The sequence below is a fragment of the Oenanthe melanoleuca genome, unplaced genomic scaffold, assembly GCF_029582105.1.
Source record: "Oenanthe melanoleuca isolate GR-GAL-2019-014 unplaced genomic scaffold, OMel1.0 S001, whole genome shotgun sequence".
NCBI lineage: Eukaryota > Metazoa > Chordata > Aves > Passeriformes > Muscicapidae > Oenanthe > Oenanthe melanoleuca.
Window position 1 is genome coordinate 1,224,045 of NW_026612650.1, and position 20,038 is coordinate 1,244,082.

Consider the following 20,038-nt stretch of genomic DNA (forward strand, 5'->3'; position numbering starts at 1 on the left):
AAATGGTTCTCTGGCCGGTGTCCAGAGGCAGGCCGGTGTCCAGAGGCAGGCCGCAGGGTTCCTCTGGAGCTGGTGCTGATCCTCGGGAGGTGAGGGGGGGGGAAGGGAGAGGGGGAGAGAGAGAAAGGAAAAAAAAACAGCCGGAATAGCCAGCAAGCCTTAAACAGCAGCGAGCTAAACTAAATAATTTAAGTAATATAAAGCTAAAAAATTAAGAAAAAAAACCAGCTGACTAACAAACTAGGCAACGAACCACACTACAGCAGCAAGAGCCACAAGCAGCAGCAGCTAGAGCCCAAGTGAGCAGCCTAGGCGGCCCCTCCCCTGGGAGCAGACAGCTTTATGGCCAAGGGGGGCAGGGTGAGGAGCCAGTCAAAACATTAACTCAGGACATTCTACTTTTTATTTTATATCGTGATTATTGACACACGATTGGGATATACACTTATTAAACACAATATGAACACTTCTTTTGACTTGCTTAAACTTTTAACATTTACATATTTTTTTTGTCTTATTTTACAGTTAGATTTCTTTGAGGTACACAGTGAGTTGTTTTATTTTTTTGCATTATTTACTAAGTACATTTAGGTTTTTGAGCAAAGGCAATTTCCCGAATGGGTTTGCTTGTACTTGAGGCAGGATTAATTTATACTGTCTTTTTTAGCAATTTTTTGACATGGGTTGCTGGGACTTTGTCTTTATTTATTGTATTAAGGCACTTAGATTGGGCAGGACCTGCTCGGTTGGTGGAACTTCGAGTGTTGACTAACCAAGTGGCCTTTGCCAAATGCTGCTCTTAATTTTTAAAGGATCCCCCACCCAATGCTTTTAAGGTGGTTTTTAACAATTTATTGTACTTTTTTACTTTACTTGCAGCTGGTGCATGGTAAGGGATGTGGTACACCCACTTAATACTGTGTTTTTTTAGCCTAGGTGTTGACAAGGTTATTTTTAAAATGAGTTTCATTGTTTGACTTGATTTTTTTAGGAGTACTATGCCTTTAAAGGACCTGTTTTTCCAGGCCTAGGATGGGGCTGCAGGCAGTGGCGTGAGATACAGGGTAAGTTTTTAACCATTTGGTGGTGGCTTTTACTATGGTCAGCACATAACGTTTGCCCTGGCGGGTCTGAGGCAGTGCGATGTAATTAATTTGCCAAACCTTTTTATACTTGTTCTTGGACTACTGTTTTTTATTCTAGAGGGGCTTTACCCGCTTGGCTTGCTTGATGGCAGCGCAAGTGTCACAATTATGAATAACTTGAGTAATGCTGTCCATGGTAAGATTCACCCCTCGGTCTCGTGCTTACTTATAGGTGGCATCCCTCCCCTGATGGCCTGAGGCATTATGGGCTCATTGAGCCAGGAACAACTTTTCCTTATGTTTTTAATTTAAATTTATTTTTAACTCTTTTATTTTTGCTGCTTGATTTACTTGATGGTTATTTTGCTGTTTTTTGTTAGCTTTACTTTTGGGGACATGGGCGTTTACATGGCGAACTTTTACGGGTAGCTTGTTTAACTGAGTAGCTATGTCTTTTACTTTTTTGCAGCCCAGATTGGTTTTTCTTTGCGCTGCCAGTTTGGTTTTTTTTATTTTTGCAGCCATTTTTACAAAGCGTTGGCTACTATTTAGGAATTAGTGTAAAGATAAAGCTTTGGCCACTTTTTCTTTTGGCAATATTTAAAGCTAGTTGGACAGCTTTGAGTTTAGCGAATTGACTAGACTTTTCTTTTCTTTTAGTAGCTTTTGCAACCCGTTGTGTAGGGCTTTATACAGCTGCTTTTTATTTTTGATTTGTTTTTACAATGCGACAGGAACCGTCGGTGAACAGGGCATAACGGATTTTTTTGCCGGTAGCTGGTTGTAAGGTGGTGCTTTTTAGCCCGGGTCACCGGTTCTTGTTTTTTATTTGTCACACTAAAACTTTTTCTTTTGGCTAGTTGGTAATTATTTTTAAGATTCTTGGGCGATTTAATTTTTCGATCCGGGCGCGCTGCGTAATGAGGGCTATTTACTTGCTTTATGTGGCACTGGTGGCATGGTGGGTGGAGGGAACTTTTTACTGAACATCCACTTCAGCACTGGCAACCGGGGTGCCAGAAAGAGTTGTGCTTTTGTGCCAATTACTTTTGAAGCAGCTTGGACTCCCTCATAAGCAGCTAGGATTTTTTTTTTTTGTTGGGGTATAATTAATTTTAGACCCTCTGTAACTTTTGGTCCAGAATTTAGGGGTTGGCCTTGGGTCTTACTTGACACTTTTTGCTACAGACTTTAAGACAGACCGTGGTTTTTAGCTGCAGAATAGAGCACATTTTTTACATCTGGCCCCGTCCTGACGGGGCCAAGAGCTACTGCATGGGCGATTTTTTGTTTAATTTGGATGAAGGCTTGTTGTTGTTTTGGGCCTTAATGAAAATTATTTTTTTCTGAGTAACTTGGTAAAGAGGGCTCACAATTTGACTGTACTCGGGGATGTGCATTTTCTAAAAGCTTATAGCACCTAAGAAAGCTTGCGTCTCTTTTTTGTTAGTAGGTGGAGACATAGCTGTGATTTTATTAATAACATTAGTAGGAATTTGACGTCTTTCATTTTGCTACTTTACTTTAGGAACTGGATCTTACGAGCAGGTCCCTTAACTTTATTTTTTTTGATGGCAAAACTGGCTTTCAGGAGAATTTGGATAATTTCTTCTCTTTTCTTTAACACTTTTTTTGCTGTGTTTTCCCACACAATGATGTTATCGATGTACTGCAAATGTTTTGGAGCCTCACCTTTTTTTAGTGCAGCTTGGATCAGCCCATGGCAGATGGTGGGACTGTGCTTCCACCCCTGGGGCAGTCGGTTTCAGGTGTACTGCACGCCCTTCCAGGTGAAAGCAAACTGCGGCTTGCATTTTGCTGCCAAAGGAATGGAGAAAACGCATTGGTAATGTCAATGGTGGCATACCACCTTGCTGCCTTGGACTCCAGCTCGTACTGGAGCTCCAGCATGTTTGGCACGGCAGCGCTTAACGGTGGGGTGACTTTATTTAATGCACGGTAGTCTACTGTCAATTTCTATTTTCCGTCAGACTTGCGCACAGGCCAGATGGGACTGTTGAAGGGTGAGTGGGTTTTGCTTACTACCTTTTGGCTCTTCAGCTCCCGGATTATCTTATGGATTGGGATCACAGCATCTCGAGTTGTCCTATATTGCCGGCGATGTACTATCGAAGTGGCAATCGGTACCCTTTGCTCTTTTACCCTTAGGAGTTCCACGGCAATTGGATTCTTACATAGTCCGGGCAGGGTGTTTAATTGCCGGATTTTTTTCCGCCATCACAGCCACTATTCTAAATGCTCACTTGAAGCTTTTTGGGTCCTTAAAATACTTGCTTTGAAGGACATCTATTTCCAAAATACACGGGGCCTCTGGGCCAGTTACAATCGGGTATTTTTTTACTCTTCTTTGGTTAGACTTATTTTCGCTTCCACTATGGTAAAGTCCTGTGATCTGCTTGTTACACCAGCAATAGAAACGTTTTTTTTCCGACACATCTTGATGGAAATATAGTACACTGTGCTCCAGTGTTCACTAAAGCTTTATACTTTTGTGGTTTTGATGTGCCAGGCTACCGAATTCACATGGTCTAAACCACTCGGTTTTTCCTGGCCTCACCTTGGCTAGAGGCAGGGCCTTTTTAAGCTTGTTTATTTTTCTTGATGGGGGCATAGGTTTTAGAAGTTTTTTTAAGTGAATTGGACATGTCGTCATTATTTTTTTTATACGTGGCACTGTGATTCTGGGCGACTGGAGCTGCTCTCTTTCTGATGGAACCTTTTTGTTGAGCCTTGTCTTTTTTTTAAATCACGCACTTGTCGTGCCAGAACAGCTGTGGGCTTTCCATCCCACTTCTTTATGTTTTCTCCGCAGTCACGCAAGAAAAACCACAACTCTGTACGTGGGGTGTACCTTTTCTCTTCAGCAGAGGAGCGTCTGCGTTGACTGCCAGGACGTCTGATTTGCACAGCTGAGATTTGGAGGAGATCTTCTTTGATTTTTTCTTTTAGCTTTTTATGGTTTTCCTCTAACTTATTTTTTAAGTTCTGTAAACATGTTTTTACGGCTGCAATTTTGGCATGCGTTGGGCCATGCACAGCATTAGCGTACGCCCTGAAGCTTCTTTGCTATATTGAGCACTGTCTCGTATATGTCTTCTCGTTTCATGATTGCAAGAGCTGAGGCATATTTAGATGGTTTAAGCTTTACAAGTTTCCTCTGCATAATTGGTGTGCATGGTACCAGATTTGGATTTTTAGTTGTTACGTCATCTGAGAAAATAATTTTTGTCACTGCCATCTTTCTTAAACGTTGGATTTCTTGCTCGATGGTTTTTCATCTGGTTTGCTGCATGTACAGGTTATCAGTGCAGAGACATTTTTGTGCCATACTGTCCAATACACGTGACCAGAGGCTTTGAGCATTAGCTCCCCTCATTATACTTTGATTGATGACTGGATCTTGAGACAGGGATCCTAAATGTTTCGCTTCTGTGCCATTTAGGATGGTTGCTTTACTTGCCGCATCCCAAAGCCGAACTAGCCAACTAATTATGGATTTATTAGGTCGCCTTGTATAATCATTTCTTAGACCACGAAGATCTTTCAGGAGAAAGGGACTCATTATTAGTTTTCTGATTTCCCATTAGTCACTTTAACTTTGGATTTTATATTAGGGGGAGTTGAAGGTCCTTCTCCTGCATCCTTATCATCATCATCCTCCCCCGGCCGATTGTTTTCTTTGTGCACTTTCTACTCCTGGTACTGGTAGCCACAGCCATAGGTTGAAGCTTGCTGTCTAATTTGGCCCCTGTCCTGGAGCTTGAGGTGTTAACTGCAGTCTGAGTAACTGGAATAGTAGCTACGTTATTTCCCTGTTCCTTCTCCTTTGTTTGTTGTTCTTACACTATCTAACAGGGTTCGATAAGCGTACGCCAGAGCCCAGCTCACTGCAGTGATCTTCTTTTCCTTAGAATTGTCCTGACACTTTTCTTTTAAGTACTTTGCAATCTTGACTGGGTCTTGAATTTGTTCAGACTGAAAAATTCTAGATTATAGGTTCAGAAAACTCTTTTAGAATTTGGCCCTAGTTCCTCTTATTTGCCACACCACTCAGAATTCTTCCCACTCTGCTTTGCTACCAAATCAGGGGTTGTAACACCTTGCATCCTTAGAAATTTCAGCTTTCATTCTGTATAAACTGCAGACAGTATAGAAAAAACTTACTAAATTAAATACCAGAAAGATGGTTTCCTTTACACTCAGTGAGAGCTGAACATTTTCTAACAGAGATGTAAATAATTCAGGGGAGAAGAAGGAAAATAAAGGCAAGAAATCCTCTTTGCTTGCTTCTCCTCTAATGAATTGAGTGCACAACACAAACCACGACTTGTACATTCCTGAAGTGGATTCTAACACCTTCATAAACTTCTGGCAGATCATAACAACCTAAGCCTAGCCCAATGAGTATTTTGGTTAATACCCCTTTCATGAAAAAACTACGTGCTAGAGACAACACTGGGGCTATCTCTGAGTAAGAGAACAGGCCCAAAGACCACAGGGGTATTAAGATTTCAAAAAACTCTAAAGAGCAAACATACAGGCAGGCTTCCAATCCAAAAGACATCATGGCTTCAAAAAACATACTAAATTAATACAGGCAAATTAAAAACAAGATGTTATTAAGGTTTTTTCCACTTTCTCCTTCCCCGTACGGGCCACCAAATAAGAAATGTCTTAGTTTGGACAAACTTAGGGGAAAAAAACCCCAGAAGAGCTCCCCAGGGAATAAACTCCCAATTCTTTATACCACTGGACTTAAGAAAAAAAATATTTTACTCAGGGGGAAAAGTGGAAAAAACCTATTTATTAACACATACAAGAGAAACACTTCCCAGCACAGATTTAGATGACAAAAAAAAAAGAAAAATTTTTGCCGAGAGAGAGAGAGAGACGTGGACGATTCAATCTTCACTAGAAGGACAAAACGGTTCTCTGGCCGGTGTCCAGAGGCAGGCCGGTGTCCAGAGGCAGGCCGCAGGGTTCCTCTGGAGCTGGTGCTGATCCTCGGGAGGTGAGGGGGGGGGAAGGGAGAGGGGGAGAGAGAGAAAGGGAAAAAAAACCACCCGGAATAGCCAGCAAGCCTTAAACAGCAGCGAGCTAAACCAAATAATTCAAGCAATATAAAGCCAAAAAATTAAGAAAAAAACCCAGCTAACTAACAAACTAGGCAACGAACCACACCACAGCAGCAAGAGCCACAAGCAGCAGCAGCTAGAGCCAAAGTGAGCAGCCCAGGTGGCCCCTCCCCTGGGAGCAGACAGCTTCATGGCCAAGGGGGGCAGGGTGAGGAGCCAGTCAAAACATCAACCCAGGACAGCTGGTCACTGAGGGATGTCATCAGGGAGTGGCTGCCAATGGGACTCTGTCCCATGGATGATATTTGTCCCTCATTGTTCAGCCAAATTCCCACCCACCCCAGGTTCCACTCCTGCAGCCCAGCTCTGTCCAGTCTGGCTCTGAGGAGAGCACAGCAGATCATGTCCCAGGCCTGGCTAAAATCTGGGCACACAACATTCCCTTCTTTTCCCTCCCATTGGGACTTTGCCATCCCTGACTTGTGCTGCCAGTGCCTGGAATGGCTGCAGAAGGATTTGCCACCTGCCCTTCCCTGCTGAGCCTGACCAGTCTGTGACTCTCCCAGTGCCCCTCCCTACCCAGTTTGCAGACTGGTTCCATGTCTGTCCTTCCCAAGTGCCCAGGACCCTCTGGGATGGCTCTGGCCTTTCCAAGGGCTTTGAGAGAGGTCTCACAGTGACACTGCCCAGCCTTCTCAACATCCCTGACACCAAAGGGCTTTTCCCCATCCCTCAGTTCCAGGCAGTGCCCAGAACACAGCACAGCCCCATCCAGGTGCTCAGGGTGGTTCATAAGGGAGTCAGCTCTGATTTCTCCCCACAAACCCCCACCCCAATGGTCTCTCTGTGCAGTCTATGGCTGTCCTGAGCATTTTTTCCTGGAGCCTCCTTGCCCAGGATGTTGCTCTCTATGAAATCCTAACCACAGCCCTGCAATGAATTCAGGTGGTTTCCCACAGTTTAGTGGCCTCAAGGCACCGTTTGTGCCACCAGAACTGTGCCAGCCCCAAGTGCTGATGATGGTGTTTGTGCTCACTCGGGTTCATCTCCCCACACACACATGATGCACTGCTGAAATCTCCTCAGTACAGAACAAACTAAGACTTCTCACTGGTCACTTGGTGTCCCTCCATGCAGGGACAAACAACCTCCTGCAGGTGGGGCAGAGGCCAGTGCTGGGTGTGGTGGTTGCAGGGGCTAGTGTGGGACCTTCCCAGGCTGTGGCCAGAACAAAGACACAGCCCAGTCCCTGCTCTGCTGCTCCCTCAGGTCCATGCCAGGAGCTCTGGCTGTGCCAGGACACTGCTGTGCGCCCCCCTGCACACTGCCCCTCTGCCCCAGGCACTGGGCTTTGCTTTGCATTCCTGGAGCACATTGCTGACAGCAGCTCTGGAGGAGAGCAAAGTCTTCCTGCCCTGCCATCAGGAGATGCCCTTTGCTGATGGAGCTGCTGTGCTGGAGCCCAGCTGTGTCCCAGCAGTGCCCATGGCCTGTCCCTGCCTGTGCTCACAGCACGGACACGCAGCAGGACAGTGACCAAGCTGCCAGAGCACTGCGGCCTTACAGGCACAGAAGGCCTGGCAAGGAGAGGGTGGAGTTGGGAAGAGCAGATGTGGGAAGAGCCAGGGCCATTGTCCCAGGCTGTGCTGCTGTGCTGGGAGACTCTTCACGTCTGCCTCTGCTCACAGGCACTGCCCCTGCAGAGACAGAGAAGGGCTGAGGAAGGATCTTGGACACACAGGAGAGGGCATGCACTTGTTTTTATTTAAATGCATGGGAATAGACCTCATGCATGTCTTTCTCTTCCAAAAGTAAAGTAGATATTAATGTAGAAATGCAAAGAGTAATTTACAGTATTTTGTACACAACACAAAAGTAGAAAAAGTTATCAAAAAAAAAAAAAAAAGGACAGATAAGAAAAAAAAAAAAAGAGATTGTAAAGAGCTGCATTCTAAAGGCCCTGCAGAAGAAAAGAGAGCATTTAATGCTTCTGAAAATAGAGAGTCATCAATTTTTTCGGAGCTCCTTTGAGCTCCTGGTTCCTCAGGCTGTAGATGAGGGGATTCAGGGCTGGAGGCACCACTGAGTACAGAACTGACAGGGACAGATCCAGGGATGAGGAGGAGATGGAGGAGGGCTTCAGGTAGGAAAATATTGCAGTGCTGATAAACAGGGAGACCACAGCCAGTTGAGGTAGGCAGGTTGAAAAGGCTTTGTTCAGTCCCTGCTCAGAGGGGATCCTCAGCACGGCCCTGAAGATCTGCACATAGGAGAAAACAATGAATACAAAAGAGCCAAGTGCTAAGGAAGTAGTAAAAGCAGAAACCCCAAATTTCCTGAGGTAGGAGTGTGAGCAGGAGAGCTTGAGGATGTGTGGGATTTCACAGAAGAACTGGCCTAGGGCATTTCCCTTGCACAGAGGCAGGGAAAATGTATTGGCTGTGTGCAGCAGAGCAGTGAGAAAGCCACTGGCCCAGGCAGCTGCTGCCATGTGGGCACAAGCTCTGCTGCCCAGGAGGGTCCCGTAGTGCAGGGGTTTGCAGATGGACACGTAGCGGTCGTAGCACATCACAGTCAGGAGGGATAATTCTGCTGAAATGAAAAAAGCAAAAGTCAAGAGTTGTGCAACACATCCTGAGTAGGAGATGGTCTTGGTGTCCCAGAGGGAATTGTGCATGGCTTTGGGCACTGTGGTGCAGATGCAGCCCAGGTCAGTGAGGGCCAGGTGGAGCAGGAAGAAGAACATGGGGGTGTGCAGGTGGTGGTCGCAGGCTACGGCGCTGATGATGAGGCCGTTGCCCAGGAGGGCAGCCAGGGAGATGCCCAGGAAGAGGCAGAAGTGCAGGAGCTGCAGCTGCCGCGTGTCTGCCAATGGCAGCAGGAGGAAGTGGCTGATGGAGCTGCTGTTGGACATTGCTTCCCTCTGGCCAGGGTGGGCTGTTAAAAGAAGACAGACTAGTTGGGACAGGTTTCCTTGTGTCAATCCGATGCTATTTTCTTTGATAATTACTCAAAATTGCATCTCTTTCATTGGGTAAATTTCTCTCACTTTGTTTTTTTATCTTTGAGCTCAGGGATTTTCTTTCTTTAAAGGGAGAGAAATCCTCTTTAGGCATTGGTCTGAGCCCGAACAATGGAGAGCCCAGGGGAAACATAGTCCTCCTTCTGCCCGAGTATAGTCAGACCTGCTTGTCCCACACAGCTGCCTTTCACTCTTATACACCTGCCTTTATTTCAGAAGGTTTACACTTAAAATGTGCTTGAAAAAATAAAGAGGACATTTTGAAAGATCTGGTTTCAAAGTTAGTTCCTCTAAAGCCACCTCCCTTTCCCTGTGCAGCTAGACAGGATGGAATATCAAGGTTTGGTGTGGCTCTCAGCTGCCTGGGGTTGTTCCTACTCGGAGCTGTTTCTCTCTATCCAAGCCTTGTCCCTGCCAGTGCTGCCAGAGCCCAGTCCAGCCGTGGGGGCTCAGCTCTGCCCTGCACACCCCTCCCAGCACAGGGCACTGCTCAAGGGCTTCTCCCTCCCAGCAGGGCCTTAAGGGCAGCTGAGACAATCTGAGATGCTGCAAGCCAAGGTGCTGCCGCTGCTGTCTGTAGGCACAGGAGGGTGAGGAGGCACTTTGTGAGGGAGATGTGAGGCAGATCTGCTGATGCCCAGTGGGACAGTGCAGGAGTCTCAGTGACACAGACACACCTGACAGCCCCTTTCCCTTCCCGTGAGGAGAAATCTGAGAGCAGCCCTGGCCATGCAGCACCATCTCCACATCAGGAGGAATCTGCCCTGATGGGGGTGGCTCCTTCCTCCTCCAACTTCTCCCACAGTACATGGGGAGCTGCCAGGCAGGCTGAGAGCTGCCCCTGGAAGGTGGCACATGCCATGGGCTGGCCAAGAGCCCTGATGGCTGCAGGAGCTGCTCTGCAGGACAGCCCTGGGCAGCCCTGGCTGCAGCCCCAGCTTCAGCCCCTGCAGCCGTCCCTGGCAGCAGGAGCCGTCCTGCCCTGTCCCTCTGACGGTGCCCAGGGCAGCCCTGCTCTGCAGCACATCCTCCTCCTCCTCTGCCTCTGAGAAAATGGGAGAGTCCTCCTGACATATCCCCCAGGCTGTGGGGTGTGCTGGATCCAGGAGACCCCACCAGGAGCACCTGGCACATTGCCCTGCACCCACAGACTCACCATGTCCAGGGCTGTGAAGATGTTTCCCCAAGTGAAGTCTCAGCTCAAAGTCTTCCCAGTCCTGATTGCCTTTAGCCTGTCTGTGCCTGGCTCCTGTCCCCTCAGTGCCTGCAGGCAGTGCCCTCATTCCTACTGGGATGGGAGAGGAGCTGCTCCTCAGCAAAAATGTCTTTTTGAAGGTCTTCTTGCTAGCCAGTAGCTGCCTCTGTGCCAGGAGGCCAGCCCAGCTCAGACGCACAGACAAGGCTCAAGGACTTTAACAACCCTCTCAGGGCTTTGGTGCTGTTTATATCAGACTCAGTCCCTGAGAGAGTGTTCAAAAAACTTCTCAAGATTTTCATGTCACAATCAAACTCCAAAGTTTCTTGAAGTTTTAATGGGTTCCAATGAGGAACACACCTGAGAAAGTGTCCCCAGGTTCCAGTTAGAGCAGAACACTGGTGGCAGTGATGACAAGTGGAGACAAACAAGGGAAAGGTGTCTCTGATGCTGACCAAACCTGGATGTGTTTCAGGAATGCAAAGGGCCAAGACCTTAGCTCCAGACTCTGGCAAGGCACATCCTGTCCCTCCCTCATTGCTCAGGGCTCTTCCCGGGCCACTGGGCTCTGGGGATGTGCAATGCCAAGGGCAGGACCATGGGGCGGCCCCTGCCAGGCTGCTGAGCAGGGACAAGGAGGCAATGAGGCCCCAGCACAGCAAGGCTCACTTGGGCCTCAGGCCCAGGGCCAGCAGCCATGGCCCAAGTGCTGCAGCAGTTGGCTCTGGCAGGGCCTTTCAGCTGCTGCCCATCCCAGTGCCCTCTGCAGCCCAGGCTGTCCTACGGTGTCCATGCCCTGCCTCTGTCCCTGCAGGCTGTCGTCATCCCCCGGCTGCCCCACCTCGCTGGCCCTTCCTTTGCTGACAGCTCTGCGTCCTGCCTGCCTCTGCCTGGCCACACAAAGCCTTGGCCCTGATTCTAAATGTTTTAATTCAAGTTTTACTGTGCCTGTGAAATTTTATCACAGGAACAAGGCATGCTGGGCCTGCTTTTCCAGGAGGGACAATTGAAAGAGAAGAAAACATCTTGCTTAAGGGTGCGGTGATTGAAAAAACAAGGACTCTTGATCTTGGGAATTTGGGTTGGGTATTTTGGAAATGTGTAATTTGTTATACACATGTGGTGACTGAATATATAGAACATACTTGTTGAATCAGTTTTCCAAATCAGGTTAGGAGTTATCCCGGGTTAAACCTAAGGCATAAATAAATGATGTCCTCTTCCACACCAAATTGGTTCAAAGAGTCTTATTCTGATACCTCAAGACTTGGCAGTGTGGCCTCTCAGAACTGAGGATTCAACTGTGACACCTTAGAACCTCATGGAACCAAGGGGCCATTGTGATGCAGGAGACCGTCTTGGAACCAGGGACACCACTATGACACTGTGGAACCTCATGGAAACAAAGGGCCATTTTGATAATTCCTTGCGTCCTGCAGACAGGAGCCATTGTGACACCACAGGGCCACAGGGAGCCAAGGGGCCATTGTGACACTGAGGATCGAAGGAGATCACTGTGACACTGAGGAAACTCATGGAACCAAGGGCCCATTGTTACACTGTGGGACCCTGTGAACCAAGAGGACCATACAGACACTGTGGTGCTCCATGAAACAAAGGGGCCATTTTGATACTGCCTGGCCTTATGGGACCAAGGGGACAAATGTGATACTGTTGGGCCTCATGGAACAATGGAGACTATTATGACATCAAATCACAGAATTAATGAAGTTGGAAAAGACCTTTGAGACCTTTAAGTCCACCTATGACATAACATTACCTCATCAACTAGACCATGGCACTGAGTGCCGTGTCCAATCTTTTTATAAATGTCGCCAGGGACAGTGACTCCACCACTCCCTGGGCAAAAGATTCCAGATCCCAATCACTTTTTCAGTGAAGAATTTTTTCCTGATGTCAAACTACCCCTGGCTTATCTTAAAACTGTGTCCTCTTGTTCTCTCAGTGGTGTCCTGGGAGAGGAGAGTGACACCCACCTGACTACAACCTCTGTTCAGGCAGTTCTAGAGAGTCTCACTGGAGACCATTGTAGCCATTGAGGCCACTGTAGCACGGCAGGGCCTCAGGGAATCAAGGGGACCACAATGACAGTGTGGGGCTCCATGGCACAAAGGGGCCATTCTGACACTGTGGAACCAAGGAGAGCTTTGTTACACTACAGGCACCATGGAACCATGGAGACCATGATGACACTTTGAGGCCTCGTGGAACCAAAGGACCACTGTGGCACTGCAGGGCCTCATGGAAACAAGGGCACAAGAGCGACACTGTGAGCTCCAAGGGACCAAGGGGGCATTCTCACACTGCAAACCAAGGAGACCATTGTGACACTGTGGGTCATCATGGAGCTGAGGGTCCATTGTGACACAGAATGGCCTCATGGAAACATGGAGGCCATTTTTACAATTTGAGTCTTTGTGAAACAAAAGGGATATTTTGGCATTTCAGGGCCTTCTTAACCCAAGGAAACCTTAGTGACACTGTGGGGCTCAACCAGGAGGCCATTGTGACTCGGTGGGGTGTCATGGAATCAATGTCTGTTGGGACACTTTGGAGCCCCATGGAAGCAAGGAGTCCATTGTGACACTGAAAGGCCTCATGGAAGCAAGGAACCATTGTGACACTATGGGTCTCCTCAGGCCAAGGGGCAGTTGTCACACTTTTTGGCACCATTGAACCTAGGAATCCATTGTGACACTGCAGGGCCCCATGGAACTAAGGATTCATGTAACAGTGCGGGACCCCATGGAACCAAAGGTCCATTGTGACACTGCGGGGCCTCATGGAATCCTGGAGGCTGTGATGACACTTTGAGGCCTCATTGAATCAAGGGGCTCTGCAGGGCTCTATGGAACTAAGAAGACCCTTCTGTCATTGTGAGTCCCCATGGAACCAAGGGTCCATTGTGATACTGTGGTGTGGGAAATGCAGGCAAAGAGAGCTCTCAGGGCCTTGTGTGTACAGGGTCAGAGATAGAGATGGATACAAGGTTTGACCTAAGACATTGGAGAAGGCTTAGAGAATTACAGCATTAAAGTGAAACAAACATGAAACAAGAATATAAGTTTGTAGTTTAAGTAAAAATATACAGAAATATGTATTATATAAGCCAAGCAATATGTTAAGTAAGATAGTGAAAGATTTTAAATTTTAGCAGTAGAACCTGTTATAAAGTTAGCTAAAAGCTTAAGATATATCAATCTAAGTGTCACGGTGTGACTTGGGCTTTCCAACCTTAATATATTTAATTTCTTTTAGAGACGGGACCCAGGAGTAGAGGCAAGGCAGGCTTAAAACTTAGAAAGGTACAAGAACAAATTTATTAATTACACAAAAAAAAAAAATATTCAGAATAAGATCCCTAGATATTTCCCTCCTCCCCTTCATTCAACATTTCTTACCAACAAACATACAGAGGGCACTTCAGTCAGTGATACATTCAAATAATCAGTTCAGTTCACTTAAGAGAGAAAAGTCCCTTTTTTGGTTATGGCTTAGGGGGCATCTTCACCTTCACAATCCACATCCGCCCGGGAAAATATTACAGATTATGACTTGCCTCTCATTCTGTCACAGTCCTTTCAGAGCTGTGCAATGGGTTATGTTACACACTTGGGGTATTACTTTTAAAGGCAGGCTGCTGAAAAACAAGATTCTCTTCATCTCCTTCACTATTAAATGTGTCTGTCCTTATTCCAGTACCAGAACAGAAAGCTCCATTCCCCGAGGCAAAACGTCATCTCTTTCTCTATTAAATGTCTCTGTTCAAATTCCAGTACCAGATCAGAAAGCTCCATTCCCCGAGGCAAAACGTCATCTCTTTCTCTATTAAATGTCTCTGTTCAAATTTCAGTTCCAGAACAGAGACCTCAATTTCCTCAAGGCAAAAACAAGGTCTTCTTCTCAAGCATCCAAACCTTCCCAAGTATATTTCACAGTTTAAAGGAATTTTAGCGAAGTCACAATCTCTTTAGCCCACATAAAGGTTTTCAGCTACTTATCAGTTTGCATCTTTTCAATCTCTTCCCACCAGGAACTTTATCTTCATTCCGCTGACTTCTGCAGTTTCCATGCTTTATTTCTTCTCATTCAGGGGAGCTTGGAAAATCGGGGATCTTATCCAGGCATAAAGAAGTTGCAATTGTATCCAGATCGTGAAGAACAACATGGGCAGCTGGAGGCCTCTTCTCTCAGAGCGAGGAGGGGAGGTGGGGGGGGAGGGAGAGCCTTTGGTGGCTCCCCGATCTCCCCCTGCTGGGCCATGCGGTTGGGGAAGGGGCCGGGGCCAGTACCATGCGGCCGGGCTGTGCCCCCTACCAAGCCGAGACCGGGGTCCCAAGCCGGGCTCCCCGCAGAGCCGGGGCGCCGAGCCGGACTCCAGGCCGAGCCCAGAGCTGGGCCGCAGCCCCCCGGCCGGGGACCACCACGCCCAGAGACCAGAAGACGAAAGAGAGCCAACAAACCTGATCCACTGTGATTTGTGAAAGCGAAATAACTTTTCATTGGTTTCCAGAGCCGCCCATCACCAAATCAGCTCTCTGATTGGTGCCAGCAGCTCACAGGGAAGCTCCCAGAGACAGGAGAGCCCCTCCCACTTCCCAGCCTCATGGAGCTTGCTCGGAGGTGAATTCACCCCTCCCCCCAAGGACGTTAAAACAACACACTAAGTTTGTGAAATGTTATATGGTTGGTTAAAAATGATGCATTGCAGTAAAGCCATGAAAAGCAAAGCAATTAAAGATTGGTATAAAAAGAAACTAGCAAGCTTTGTAGAAGTATTTGATTGGCTAAAAAATTATAGAAGTATGTATTATAATTAATTATAATATAATTAATCATATTATAATAATATTATATTAATGATAATATAATTTTAATTATGTTGTAATTAAGAATTAAGTGGCTTCTGATATTATGGTGTTGGATCTAACACCTTTGATGAGACTGATGCCATAAAGCAATAAATCATCTTTAACAAGGTCGCTCAGTTTCCCCTGTCTCTCATAATATTTACATCCCAATACTGTGGTACCAAGGAGACCCCTGTGACACTGCAAGGCCATCTGGGATAATGAACACCACTGTGACACGCAGTGGCCTCATGGAACCAAGGGACCATTGTGACACTGTGCAGTACCACAGGAACAAGAGGCTAGTGTGACACATCTGGGCCTCACGGAACCAAGGATCCAGTATGATACTACCATTGTGACACTGAGGGGTCCCATGGAAACAAGGAGCCACTGTGACAGTGCGGGGCCCCATGGATCCAAGGGAACAGATAACAGGTCTAATTGGCTTGGCCTGACTGGTCCAAATGGCCTTGGCATGTCGAGTGAGAAGACAAAGGACTGTGCATGATTCAACATGAATTGTGCTTCTAAACATTGTTTATATTTACTTCTTATCTTGGATTACACAGTCACACAATATTTAATTGATAGCTCCACTTTGTCCATGCATCTCTTGGTTAGTACCTCTATATTGTCCACGAGGCAAGCACACATCTTTTTCTTAATCTAATTGGTTGATACCAGGCTGCCATGTTGTCTGGTATGAATTGCTCATGAAGGTGTTTTTTGTTTTTCCAAATCTTGCAATATCTTAAATAACTCCACTGCCCATACAGGTTGATCATCCATTGCATGCTGTGTATACTGGCCAATGGGTGATGGTGGAGTTGGCAAGGGGAGTCGTGGGTACAGGTGGCAGGTGTGAGGGGCAGGTTGTGGTGGAAGGATTGCAGCTCTCTCCCTCGGGCTCAATTTCCATCAGCTTATTTTGTGCTGGGCTCGGTGACCCTTTGGGGCATACAATGTCTGGGTCTTGTGATGGAGAAAAGTTCTGTACAGTCTGTGGCCCTCCTCCCTTTCTTTCTTCCAGTGGTGGTGCTGATGGAGGAGCAAAGGAAGGAATGTCAGGGTCATTGCCAAATACATGTCGGATATATGGACAGCGAGTTCAGGCCCAGAGTGGCAAATGCTCCAGCAGCAGCATTGCATTCTGCCTTCATTTCCCGGATTACAGTAATTATCAGTTTCCAAGCTGTTGCTAGTTCTTTTGCCTCCTTTGAGCCATTATTTACTTCATTCCACAGAAACTCTCCTCTTTGTTCCCATGTCTTTATTTTAAATACAACATTTGCTTCTACAGACACTAATTGTTCCCAGATTCATAATAACTGTTTTCTGAGGATATCCTCTTCATATTTAATCCCTCTCTTAGAAAGGATATAGACGAGAAAGTTCATTAATGTTCACTAAAGACTTTCTTCTTTAGTCAGATTTTGTCCCATCACCTCCTCCCAGCTGCTCCCCTCACTGGGCACCTGTTGCAACATACGTTAGTCAGTCCCAGGCCGTCCTCTGACCTGTGGATCTCAGCCCCGCTGAGCTGTCCTCCAGCCACTCTCTCCTTCTGGGTCCTTCTGCCACCTTGCTACCAAATCAGATCACGTCACTGGCACCATCTGAGGAGAAATGACAAAGGATTGTGCATGAATTAATGTGAATCAAGCAAAAGCCATTTATTTTGCTTCTAAACATTCTTTATATTTGCTTCCTTTACACAGTCACATATTATTTTATTGGTTGCTCTGCTCTGTCCACACATCTTTTGATTGGTAGCTCTCTATTGTCCTTGAGGCACACACATGCCCTTTTTCTTCATCTAATTGGTTGATACCATATTATTTTACTCAGGTTGACACACCTATGTTCTGTTGGCAACTTTCTGCTTCTTCTTTCTTCTTGCAACATCAGCTTTTTTACTCACACAGATTTCAGAAGGCTTAAGCTGGCTCATTTAGTATATGTCCATTTTCCTCTAAATATGATCCTACATACATGGTCAAGGTTCTAGCAGTTTATTTTTTCTTTCTACCCTCATTGGTCTGTATCCCTGTCTGTTTACCTTGTGTTTCCCTACAGGTCAGTGTAATTCTTTTCCTGCCCACCCCTTCAGGTGATTGGATGTGGCTGTTTGGCTCCTCCTCCTTGTACCAGTATATAATCCTGGACCCTCTACCTGTTTCTGTCTATTGTCCCAGGGCTCCTTCAGTGTGTTGGTGAAATATACTACCACTGGAAACCCATACAAAGACCCTTCCTTCCTCCACCATTTCAGATAACCAGCTGCTGTATGTGAGTGTGGTGTTTGCTGTGTGCTTGGTGTAGCACTCCCTTCATGGGGATGCTTCAGGAAGCTTGCAGCAACCTACCACCTGCTCATGCTGTAACATATTCCCATCCATCTGTTTGGCCCAGAAAAAAGTTCTGCACCTTTAGGACTGGTTCCGAGAGTAAAGGGGGGAAAGACACACACACAGTTTGTGTGGGCAGAAGCTTCATCTTTACTTCCCTGGAATTCTTTCGCTCTCTTGGTGCATGTTGTTCTGCAGCACGGACAGTGAGTGGGAGAGAGCTCTCCTTAGCTTTTAGTTGTTTTTTTAGCTAGCTGAGGCAGAGAAATTCCCTGGAATGTGGCTATTTCCTTTCTTGGAACTATACAGCCCTGCTGAGGTACAACCACCCAGAATACCACCAGGTGCTCACGCCTGTGTCCCACTGGGACCAAGACGTGGCATTCCAGCACTGGAGGGGCTGAGAGAGACTGAGTGAGCCAAGATACACCCCACAAAAGGAGTCTTTCCAACCACAGAAGGAATTTCTGAATTTGCAATATCTTAAAAGCAACAAGAGGTTTCATTGTTTCATATTATTCAATTTCTTATGTGTGTGAGTACTTTGCTTATTAAATAAACAGTTCCTTCCATTTTTCTCTGTTGAGAGATCAAAATTATAAAAGATGAGGCAACTGAGAGACCTTTTAAAAGATGATTTATTGCCTCATGGTGTTAATCTCATAGAAGGATGAGACAAGAAAGGTGTTACAGTCAATGCCGTAGTATCAGAAATCATCTAATTCTTAGTTAGAATGCCTTATGTTAGTTTTTCAGCCAACCACATACTTCTATGGAACTTGGTAGCATCTTTTTATGCCAATCATTAATTCCTTTCCTTTTCGTGGCATTGCCGCAATGCAACATATCTTAATCAATCATGTAACACGCCACAAACCTACGTTGATATATCTTAAATGCCTAATTTTATAACAGGTTTCATTGCTAAACTTTAAAATCTTTTACTCTCTTTATTAACATATAGCTTTGCTTACGTAATGCACATCTCTGTTTACTAAAAACATATTTCTACTTAAACAACAAACGTATATCCTTGTTTCATGTTTGTTTCAATATTCTAATTCTCAAAGCCTTCTCCAAGGCCTTAGATCACACATTGTTTCCATTTCTGTCTCTGAGCCTGAAAGCACAAGGCCCTGAGAGCTCTCTGTGCTCGCAATTCCCAAATCTCTCCCTCTCTCTTGAACCAGGAATACTCCCTTGAGAGCTTTGTCAGTCATTTGCTGTATACACTGAAACAGACAAGGCACTATTATTAATACAAGTCTTATGACAATTAATAAATACAGATACAATTTTAGAAGTTCTTTTCACCAAGGTGTGAAATTCCATCCATTAAACAAGTCATCTAACCAAGATACATGGTTAGCCCTAATCTTGGAAATTCCTCTATTTAATTGCTCTATGCTTTTATGGATGGATTCTGAATGATCAGATTGATTCGTACAACACATTCCAATAAAGTTTTCACACTCGTGTCCATGTGCTAGTAAGAGAAAATCAATTGCAGCCCTGTTTTGCAAAGTTGCATGTCTCACGTCTTTGACATCAGCTAACAAACCATCAGTGCACGAGAAGTAGCATTGGTTTGCTTACTTAGCCAACAACTCAATGTATCCAACTGCTTTAATGCTACTGCAGAAGCAAGTAAAGGTAAAAGTGTGGATGTTGAAAGCCTTTTTCCAAAACCCCAAGGTTCGAAATCCTCTTTACATTCTGATTCATACTAATGAACAAATCTTTTTCCTCTGCATCTGCTTTCACTGATCATTTTTATACTTGGTGTTAGCAAAGTAAGTCTTCCCAAGCTCCATGGACCACCTATGATGTGTGATGGAATAACAAGGCAAGCAAGTATTGGGGAAGTATGGTTATGCCAAGAAGTCTGGTTTCTATACACTTGCTGATGGGGGGAAACATCTTTGATCACCAATGACACTTTCCCTGGATTGCTGAATTTAACGCAAAATCCCATTTTTACTGAGCTAAGAAGATCTGTTTCCTGAGGCTCTGAGGATGGCTGGGAACAGTCTCCTGCCCCATGATTCCAGGATCCTACAGGGTTGTGATCCCAACTCCACATGCTGCCAGTGCTTTTACTTCCTAAAGCACAAATTGTCTTGATCTTTTCTGGCCATGCATTCACAAGCAGGCCCACTAAACAAGTGGAAAAGGGATTTTCTGGGCTTGTAGTGCCTAAACATACAGTGTCCAATCCTGATGCATTTTCTCAAGTCATCTAAACATTTGTTCTGGGCTGACTAATGGGCAATGTCGCACTACTAAAGCAAACACAACAATAAAACAGTAAATATCTAATATTTGACTTAGTTGCATGCTTCTCTTTTATCTGTAGCAAATCTTTTACACATTCCTTTTTTGCTTTTTTCCTAATCTTGCTCTGGGAGAGGACAAAGA

General features: G+C 45.8%; 1 protein-coding gene across 1 annotated transcript; it reads right to left on the bottom strand.

The window, feature by feature from the left end:
- Positions 1 to 8,162: 8,162 nt before the first annotated feature.
- Positions 8,163 to 9,137, bottom strand: LOC130265945 (olfactory receptor 14J1-like). The gene has a single exon (XM_056515287.1). The coding sequence runs from the start codon at positions 9,093 to 9,095 to the stop codon at positions 8,163 to 8,165; it is 933 nt and encodes a 310-aa protein (XP_056371262.1). The 5' UTR covers positions 9,096 to 9,137.
- Positions 9,138 to 20,038: the final 10,901 nt, after the last annotated feature.

Coding starts and splice junctions, on each gene's coding strand:
- LOC130265945 (XM_056515287.1), bottom strand. CDS start 9,095: ATGTCCAACAGCAGCTCCATCAGCCACTTCCTCCTGCTGCCATTGGCA.